Here is a 10,607-nt window from a genome sequence, read left to right as displayed (position 1 = left end):
TTGCAGTGAGCTGAGATCGTGCCACTGCACTCCAGCCTGGGCAACAGAGCGAGACTCCGTCTCAAAAAAAAAAAAAGAGGGTGAAGGCCAGGCACAGTGGCCCACACCTGTAGTCCCAGCACTTTGGGAGACTGAGGCAGGCAGATGGCTTGAGCTCAGGAGTTTGAGACTAGTCACGGGGAACATGGTGAGACCTGCTCTCTACAAAAAATATAAAAGGTAGCTGGGCAGAGTGACACGTGCCTGTAGTCCCAGCTACTCAGGAGGCTGAGGTGGGAGGCTACAGTGAGCCATGATGGCAACACTGCAATCCAGCCTGGGCAACAGAGTGAGACCCTGTCTGAAAAACAAAAACCAAAAAAAGAAGGTGGAGGCTGTTCCAGGTAACAAAAGATTGGAAGCCACTTATATTCAGATGAGCCCCCTGATGGGTCCTGGAAAGATCAAGACTGCCCTTAAGCTCAGTTTGGCAACAAAGGCTGGAGAGAACTGGATCACTCTCTAACAGAGAAGAGTTCTGAGTTAGGTCAACTCATTTCTAAGGCTAGAGGGGGTAGAAGAGGAGAGGGTTGAGAGAAGGGGGAAGACAATTTAATCGGATGGCCACAGGCTAAGATGATAATTGTCAGGAGGCACAGTCAGAGTGAAATGCCACTGGTGAGTGGGTCCGACAAAACAATTTACATAAAATGCATTACTTGTTTACTATGTGGCACATTATGTGGTACAATTGGATAATTTATTCTAGGTATTCAAGGTAGCTTGGTGCTTCTCTCATTTATTTTTATTTTTTGTAGAGACGGGGTTTCACTATGTTGCCCAGGCTGGTCTTGGGACTCCTGGCTTCAAGGAATCCTCTCACTGCAGCCTCCCAAAATGCTGGGATTAGAGGCATGAGTCTCCTAGCCCAACCTTTCTTATATTTCAATCCACACCATGATAGAGATCAAAGAACAGGTTTATGACCTAGAGCTTTCAGGTATAGTGGCTTATGCCTGTAATCCCAGTACTTTGGGAGGTCATGGCGGGAGGACTGATGGAGCCCAGGAGTTTGAGACCAGCATGGGCAACAAGGTGAGACCCTGTCTCCACAAAAAATGAAAATAAAAGTAATGGGAGAAGCACTAAGTTACCTTGAATACTTAGAAGAAACTACTCCATTGTATCACATAATGTGCACTTTTTTGCTAAAAGTAAAATGAAAAAAAAAAAATCAGCCAGGCATAGTGGTGCACGTCTGTAGTTCCAGCTACTTGGGTGGCTGAGGTGGGAGAACTGCCTGAGCCCAGGAGGTTGAGGCTGCAGTGAGCTGTGATGATGCCATTACACTCCAGCCGTGGAGACAGAGTGAGACCCTGTCTCATACAAAAAAAAAAAAATTGCCAGATTGGAGAACAGTGTCTGGCACATCATAGATACTCAGTAAATACCTGCCAAATGAGTAAGCTAGTCTGCTGGCTTTCCACAGGCTGTGAAATGGTATCTTAAGGGTTGAGCAAATCTTACCTAGATATTTATTTGTTTGTTTGTTTGTTTATTTTATTTTATTTTATTTATTTTCCTTGAGATGGAGTCTCGCTCTGTTGCCCAGGCTGGAGTGCAGTGGCACGATCTTGGCTCACTGCAACCTCCACCTCCCAGGTTTAAGCGATTCTCCTGCCTCTTAGCCTCCCAAGCAGCTGGGATTACAGGCATGCGCCACCACACCCGGTTAATTTTTGTATTTTGAGTAGAGACAGGGTTTCACCATATTGGCCAGCCTGGTCTCGAACTCCTGACCTCAGGTGATCTGCCCATCTCAGCCTCCCAAACTGCTGGGATTACAGGAACGGGCCACCACAACTGGCCAGATTTATTTAATTTTTTTATTTTAAAGACAGGATCTCACTGTGTTGCCCAGGGTGCAGGGCAGTGGCGCAATCTTGGTTCACTACAACCTTCACCTCCCAGGTTCAAGCGATTTTCCTGCCTCAACCTCCCAAGTACCTGGAATTACAGGCATGTGCCATCACACCCGGCTAATTTTTGTATTTTTAGTAAAGATGGGGTTTTACCATGTTGGCCAGGCTGGTCTCGAACTCCTGGCCTCAAATGATCCAACTGCCTCGGCCTCCCAAAGTGCTGGATTACAGCCAGGTGTAAGCTATCACTCTTGGCCCTTACTTAGATTTTAAGGAGCAGGCAATACTGACGCCTGGCAAGTTTTCAACCTTTTTTTCTTCTTTTTTTTTTTTTGAGACAGAGTCTTGCTCTGTCGCCCAGGCTGGAGTGCAGTGGCGCGATTCGGCTCACTGCAAGCTTTGCCTCCCAGGTTCACGCCATTCTCCTGCCTCAGCCTCCCGAGTAGCTGGGACGACAGTTTTTTGTATTTTTGGTAGATACGGGGTTTCACCGTGTTAGCCAGGATTGTCTCGATCTCCGGACCTCGTGATCCGCCCGCCTTGGCATCTCAAAATGCTGGGATTATAGGCGTGAGCCACCGCGCCCGGCCAGTTTTCAACCTTTCTAAGAAGAAATAGCTCATTTTGGCCAGGCATGGTGGCTTACACCTTTAATCCCAGCACTTTGGGAGGCCGAGGCAGGTGGATCACGAGGTCACGAGTTTGAGACCAGCCTGGCCAAGACGGTGAAACCCCATTTCTACAAAAATACAAAAATTAGCAGGGCATGGTGGCACGCGCCTGTAATCCTAGATATTCGGGAGGCTGAGGCAGGAGAATCACTGGAACCCGGGAGGCAGAGGTTGCAGTGAGCCGGGATCGCGCCACTGCACTCCAGCCTGGGCAACAGAGTGCAACAAGAGCAAAATTCCGTCTTTAAAAAAAAGCAATAGCTCATTTTAAAAAAACACTTTTCAATTATTTTCCAGCATACAGCAAACACGATAAGAACACACACATTTAGAAACCACCGACTTTCTACAAAGAAGAAAAGAACTCAGAACTAATATAAGCCGGGCGTGGTGGCTCACGCCTGTAATCCCAGCACTTTAGGAGGCCAAGGTGAGCAGATCATGAGGTCAGGATATCGAGACCATCCTGGCTAACACGGTGAAATCCCGTCTCTACTAAAAAAATACCAAATTAGTCAGGCGTGATGGCACACGCCTGTAGTCCCAGCTACTTGGGAGGCTGAGGCAGGAGAATCGCTTGAACTTAGGAGGTGGAGGTTGCAGTGAGCCAAGATCGCACCACTGTACTCCATCTGTGTGGCAGAGCAAGACTCCATCTCAAAAAAAAAAAAAAAAAAGAACTAATATAAATTATATGTTTTTACTGGGTGGTTAAGTCTGAATTTATGAGCAAAGTATAAACTCAAAGGAATTTTTAAGTATTGGAGCTGAAATTAAAAACAGAGATTTCCAATCTTGTTATTTTTCAAGTGTAAATTCACATAGTTTTAATAGTGTCTTCAATGAATGGTGCTGGGACAACCGGGTATCCACGTGCTAAGAAAATGATGTTGGACTCTTCTCTCACACCATATACAAAACCAATTCAAAATAAATCAAAAGACCTAAATATAAGAAATAAAACTATAAAGCCCTTACAAGAAGATAAAGGGATAAGTCTTGGAACACTGGATTTGGCAATGGTTTCTTATATATGATACCAAAAGCACAAGCACCGAAAGAAATATTAAAGAAATTGGACTTCATCAAAATTAAAAACTTTTGTGCTTCAAAGAACACTATAAAGAGTGAAAAGACAATTCATATGACCCACAATTCCACTGCTAGGTGAATGTCCAAGAGAAATTAAAACATGTGCACCCAAAAATGTTCAAAGCAACACTATTTGTAATACTCAAAAGGTGTAAACTCAAATGTTTACCAACTGCTGAATGGATACACAAATGTGACATATCCATATGACAGACCATTTATTCAGCCATAAAAAGGAATGAAGTACTGGTCCTACATCATGGATGAACCTTAACAACATCATGTTAAGTAGAAGAAGTCAGTCTGTCTGTTTGAGACAAAGTCTCCCTCTGTCGCCCAGGCTGGAGTACAATAGCACAATCTGGGCTCACTGCAACCTCCGCCTCCCAAGTTCAAGCAATTCTCCTGCCTCAGCCTCCTGAGTAGCTGGGATTACAGGCACCCACCACCACGACTGGCTAATTTTTGTATTTTTAATAGAGACGGGGTTTCCCCATGTTGGCCAGTCTGGTCTCGAACTCCTGACCTCAGGTGATCCACCTGCCTCGGCCTCTGAAAATGCTGGGATTACAGGCATGAGCCACCACGCCTAGCTGGAAGAAGTCAGTTATAAGACCACATAATTCCATTTATATGAATTGTCCAGAGAGAAAAAGAAGGTAGATTTATGATTGCCAGGGGATGGGAGAAGGAGGAAACAGGTTTGCTTAACCGCATGCTTAATGAGTATGGGGTTTCTATTCGGGGTAATGATTATGTCCAAAGGCTTAGCAACTGTATTCCTCCCGCTTTATGCTACATCCAACACCTGTGCTAGAAGCTATCCAAAGAAGTCCTAAGCTGCTTCATGCCAGCCAAAAGGAAAGGCAACAGCTTCAGTACATGCCAATCAAAGATGAAGAATCCCAGTATAAGAAAGGTTGCTACTGAGAGTTAGTGTGGCAGATAATGGTAAATAATGTTTCATTTGACTATGGTAAGACAATTACGAACATAAAACAATATAGTATTGCATCACTCTGATATCATATACTTCCCCAGAGCAGAGTTTCTCAATTTTGGCACTACTGACATCTAGACCAGAATAATTCTTTGTCGCGTGGGCTGTCCTGTGCACTGTAAAACGTTTAGCAGCATCTCTGGCCACAACCCACTATGCACTAGTAGCATTCTCCAGTCATGGCAATTACAAATGTTTCCAGACATTTTGCCCCAGGTGGCAAAATGGCCCTCACATGAGAACCACTGCTCTAAACTAAAATACTGAACATTCTGTCCAACATTAACATACATAAAGTGATGAACCTTAGGGTTATGGGTTGCTAAATGAGAGAAGACAAAATAACCTGGACCACTTGGGACTGCCATGGGTCAGCTTCCTAAAAGCCAATGTTTGGGAAAGGATTATGGGAAAATGTAAGCAGAGAAGGCTGAAATCGTGAAAATACATTCCTAGTATCAGAACAATGACCACCTAAATGAAGGGGAGTTGGAATAAAGCAGCACGCATCTGGTAATGCATTTAATTGTCATAGTTCTGCTGATTTTTTTTTTTTTTTTCCAGACAGAGTCTTGCTCTATTGCCCAGGCTGGAGTGCAGTGGTGCAATCTTGGCTCACTGCAACCTCTGCCTCCAGGGTTCAAGCGATTTCCTACTTCAGCCTCCTGAGTAGCTGGGATTACAGGCACCTGCCACCACACTGGGCTAATTTTTGTATTTTTAGTACAGACGGGGTTTCACCATGTTGGTCTCGACCTCCTGGCCTCATGATCCGCCCATCTTGGCCTCCCAAAGTGCTGGGATTACAGGCGTGAGCCACCACGCCCAGCCTGTTCTGCTGATTTAATTCCCTTGTGGATCAATGATGCTCAAAGACCAGAGGAGAAATGGTCCCTGCTATCTGCATGCTGGATGCCTATCATGTCTACCCTAGGGATAAAGGCAGCTATTCAGACACTGCCAGAGAGTTTCTGGTTTCTGTGAGGAAAATAAAGAAAAACACTGCCTACCTGAGAGTCCCGTTCTCTCCTTTGTCCAGGCTGGTGAACCGGCTGTAGAGGCGAGTGATTTGACTGTGGGAAACTAAAGAGCACAAAATTAGTCCCAGCTGGCGGGGAGTAGCCCTCATTCACGCTGAACCCACCCCTCGCTGTCAAATGCTTCAAAATTCAGTAGGACAGGGATGTTGCAACTCTTATCTCTAGAATGTTAAAGCAGAAAGTTTAAAAGCTAAAGAATGAAAGGAGTTAGAAAATAAACTAAATCAAGGGCAATCAAAATTCAATCTCAGGAATGAAGTCTAGGCTTAATTAAGACTGTGATGAATATCAGATAGTTAAGATTTAACAAAACAAAGGCAAATTTTTGTCCTGTCCTGTCCTGTCCAATCCTATCCCATCCTATTTTATTGAGACAAAGTTTTGCTCTTGTCACCAAGGCTGGAGTGCAGTGGTAAGATCTCAGCTCACTGCCACCTCTGCCTCCTGGGTTCAAGTGATTCTCCTGCCCCCAGACTCCCAAGTAGCTGGGATTACAGGCCCGCCACCACACCCAGCTAATTTTTTGTATTTTTAGTAGATACAGGGTTTCCCCGTGTTGGCTAGGCTGGTCTTGAACTCCTGACCTCAGGTGATCCACTCGCCTCAGCCTCCCAAACTGCTGGGATTATAGGGGTAAGCCACCATGCCCAGCCCAAATTTAGTTTAAAAGGAAGCTGTGAAACTTTCATGTTTCAATGCGCTGACTTAGACACTAAGAAAATGTATGTTTTTATTTTACTTTATTTTACTTTTTTCTTTTCTTTTCTTTTTTTCTGAGATGGGGTTTCACTCTTGTTGCCCAGGCTGGAGTGCAATAGCAAGATCTTGGCTCACTGCAACTTCCGCCTCTCGGGTTCAAGCGATTCTCCTGCCTCAGCCTCCCAAGTAGCTAGGATTACAGGCACCCCCCACTAAGCCCAGCTAATTTTGTATTTTTAGTAGAGACAGGGTTTTGCCATGTTGACCAGGGTGGTCTTAAACTCCTGACCTCAGGTGATCCACCCGCCTCAGCCTCCGAAGGTGCTGGGATTACAGGTGTGAGCCACCATGTCCAGCCTATTTTACTTATTTTTCAAATTTTATTTTATTTTTTGGGGATAGAGTCTCACTTTGTCACCCAGGCTGGAGTGCAGTGATGCAATCTCAGCTCACTGTAACTTCCACCTCCTGGGTTCAAGCAATTCTCGTGCCCCAGTCTCCCAAGTAGCTGGGATTACAGGCATGAGCCACAGTTCCCAGCTAAAAATGCCTGTTTTGATTGAAAAAATATCTATGATCAGTTTGCTGTTTTAGGCTGTACTGCTAGGTAGGTGTTGTGTGTAGAATGTCTGATTGGGGTACATCAAACAGATTCTATTTTAAAAATCTGGTTTACTCCTACACCAAGATTAGAGGCTTTATCTTTTCCCTAGGGATGGACCTTTGGGTAAAAGATCAGCCTCTTTTCTGTGATTGCATGAGCTTCACTGAGCTCCCAGGAAGGGAACTGGCTCCAAGGAAGCAAATTAGGCAAATTCGTAAAATGGTCATGCTATCATCAGATGACACCTACCAGAAAGCTATTTTGCTCCTCATTTTGGATTCAGTCCATAAACTCAAGATACAAGTTGACAATTAAAATGACGCAATAATGGCAGGTACACAATGACACTAAAAACTCAAAAAGGCCTTTCTGGGAAATAGTTTAGTCTCCTGATAGATAGGAAGTAAGAGAGAGGAAACAAACAGAGTTATCGGAGGAGAAAAGACAACAGCCAAAAAGGGTGTGACAAGCGTGGACTTTGTCCTAGCCTGTACCTTCAGAGGTTTAAAGGGGTGGCCAAAGTAGTTCTGATAAGGTGTCCTCCTGCCTCAGCTCATGAAACAAAAATTTACTTGTAGTATTGGGAACAATGGGACAAAGTAAACAGGGACAAGCAGGTAGTGAGTGGCCCAGAGCTAGGATAAAAGGACACACTGTGTGCAGCTGTGAATTCTTCAGCATCAGGTTTCACCCTCGAAGCTGGGCTCTGTTCTGTCCTAGCGCTGTAAGGTGATCGATCACTGAGCAGAGAAGGCAAAAAGCATTTCCATCAGGGCAGAGCCAGCAGGGATCCAGTCACTAAGGAGACAGTTGTGGACTGTTTTGCCAGTCAGGCAGGTATAAATGGCTCACTGTGAAGTGTACACACACGTGAGGGTTAGGCAGACAGATTCTGATTCCATTCCTAGCACCACTGCTTACTAGAGAGGAGTATGTGAATGGGATCGCAAAGAGAACTCACCAGTCAATGAAAGGAAAGTGCTTGGCGAAGAGCAAGCACTCCAGGTTAGCTATTACTATGTAATAGTATACATTACTATTGGGATTGTTCTGAAACAATGTATTAGTTATACATCATGCTTACATCCTGAGCCTGAAGGCACGCGTATTACTGCTGCACTAATTACTCCCCATTTCCCTGCTGACTTTGCCAGTTACAACCATTTTCTTTAAGAAATTGACCAGTCTATCCCAGTTCTGGCCTCAGGCCTCACAGGCTACTCTTGCACTAAAGTTCCCCTTAGTTTAGCAAAAATAAGTCAGTTAAAGAATTACTAAATTTTGGGCCATGGCTCATACCTGTAATCCCAGCACTTTGGCAGGCCAAGGGGGGTGGATCACGAGGAAAAGATATCGAGACCATGCTGGTCAACATGGTGAAACCTCGTCTCTACTAAAAATACAAAAATTCGCTGGGCATGGTGGCGGGCGCCTGTAGTCCCAGCTACTTGGGAGGCTGAGGCAGGAGAATCGCTTGATCCTGGGAGGCAGAGGTTGCAGTGAGCTGAAATCTCACCACTGCACTCCAGCCTGGGCGACAGAGTGATATTACACCTCAAAATAAACAATAACAAAAAAAGTACTAATATGTTAAAAATAAATAATGTAAGTAAGTAGCCAAAACATTTAAAAAAATCTGCTATCTTCCAGGACGAACTGGGTTATACGGGAGTCAGTGGAGAAACAAAACCAAATGTCAACTTTTAATATTAACGAATACGGTCATATCTAAACTAATCTCGAAAATTTTAGGACAAATTTTAGAACCATAATGATATGGTTACAAGCAATTCTGTTAACACAAAGAAGGAGAGAAGGCTTTAATTTAGGTACCAAATTCACTGTGACAAAGAATATAAAGCAATTTCAGAACAATCCCAATCTACCTATAAAGGAGCTACATCACCCATGTGTAGAAAGGTATTGGAACTGGTGTGAATGAAGGCAGATCATGTTTCCAGTGAAGTATTTTCCCTAGAAGGCTCTAAGCTAGTCAGACAGGTGCCCAAAACCTGCACAATTCTTGGTAACTCAAAGGAAGTATCCGGAGTTGACAGTTACTCTCAGAGAAGGCCGTGCATATAAACATGTCTTTTTTTTTTTTTTGAGTCAGTCTCGCTTTGTCACCCAGGATGGAGTGCAATGGCGCAATCTCAGCTCACTGCAAACTCCGCCTCCCGGGCTCAGGCCATTCTCCTGCCTCGGCCTCCAGAGTAGCTGGGACTACAGGTGCCCGCCACCTCGCCCGATTAATTTCTTTTTTGTATTTTTAATAGAGATGGGGTTTCACCATTAGGCAGGATGGTCTCGATCTCCTGACCTCGTGATCCATCCACCTCGGCCACCCCAAAGTGCTGGGATTACAGGCATGAGTCACCGCTCCTGGCTATAAACATGTCTTGAATAAAGCTGTATTTTTTCTCCACTGGTATGAGTAAATAATCATTTCAAATTGTTGAAAGATTATGTAAAAGACCCTGTTTGGCTGAGGGCGGTGTCTCATGCCTGTAATCCTAGCACTTTGGGAGGCTAAAGTAGGAGGATCTCTTGAGGAAAGACCAGTTCAAAACCTGCGCAACAAAGCAAGACCTCATCTCCACAATCAATCAATGAATCATTAGCTGGGCATGGTGGCACATTCCTGTACGCCCAGCTACCTGGGAGGCTGAGGCAAAAGGACTGTTTCAGCCCAGAATTTCAAAGTTGCAGTGAGGTATGATCACACTCCTACACTCCAACCTGGGTGACAGAGTGAGACTCTGTCTCAAACAACACACACACACAAAAAGCAAAAAAAGACGCTGTTAACCTTGCTGAAATCTTTCTATCATCACTGCATTGTGCAAAGAGGAGGAAGGCATTTCAGAGAAGTGCCAAGCAGAAATGGCAGAGGAAGAATAAAAACAAAAAGGGAGTAAGAAAAAATTATTTTGGAGGGCTGGGCGTTCACGTCTGTAATCCCAGCACTTTGGGAAGGTGGGTGGATCACGAGGTCAAGAAATCGAGACCATTCTGGCCAACATGGGGAAACTCTGTCTCTACTAAAAATACAAAAATTAGCCGGGCATGGTGGTGGGCGCCTGTAGTCCCAGCTACTTGGGAGGCTGAGGCAGGAAAATCACTTGAACCCAGGAGGCAGAGGTTGCAGTGAGCCGAGATTGCGCCACTGCACTCCAGCCTGGCGACAGAGCGAGACTCCGTCTCAAAAAAAAAAAAAAGGAAAGAAAAAATAAAAGTCCTTGCCTTTATTCCAAATCTTAATGCAGAAGAATAGATTGATAACCTAGGTAAAGATTACAAGTGCAGCTAAAGGTAGCTCCAGATAAAGGAAAGTTGAAGCCTGTGCTTCCCGGAACACACTATACCTTAGCATTCCCCCTGACGTGAAGACTTCAAGCACTGGACTAGTCTCTTACGATTAAGAGAGATTTTAAAACATTATATAAAACAAATAAAATCTACCTTCTTATAATTGGAGAAATTTGAATAGGAAGTGAATGATAGATGATATTAAGGTGACTCACGCCTATAATCCCAGCCCTTTGAGAGGCTGAGGTGGGCAGATCACCTGAGGTTAGGAGTTTGAGACCAGCCTAGCCA

General features: G+C 44.5%; 1 protein-coding gene across 1 annotated transcript in view; it reads right to left on the bottom strand.

Annotated features, from left to right (window-relative positions):
• CHP1 (calcineurin-like EF-hand protein 1) overlaps positions 1–10,607 on the bottom strand; it is a 71,841-nt gene that overhangs the window by 55,556 nt on the left and 5,678 nt on the right. The window contains exon 2 of the mRNA XM_011956678.1: positions 5,675–5,747. Within this exon, the coding sequence (XP_011812068.1) occupies positions 5,675–5,747 (73 nt within the window). The remainder of the gene's footprint in view (positions 1–5,674; positions 5,748–10,607) is intronic.

The sequence above is a fragment of the Colobus angolensis genome, unplaced genomic scaffold, assembly GCF_000951035.1.
Source record: "Colobus angolensis palliatus isolate OR3802 unplaced genomic scaffold, Cang.pa_1.0 Scaffold420, whole genome shotgun sequence".
NCBI classification, from domain to species: domain Eukaryota; kingdom Metazoa; phylum Chordata; class Mammalia; order Primates; family Cercopithecidae; genus Colobus; species Colobus angolensis.
The sequence above is the reverse complement of the archived record's forward strand: the minus strand, read 5'-3'. Positions and strand labels throughout refer to the sequence as shown.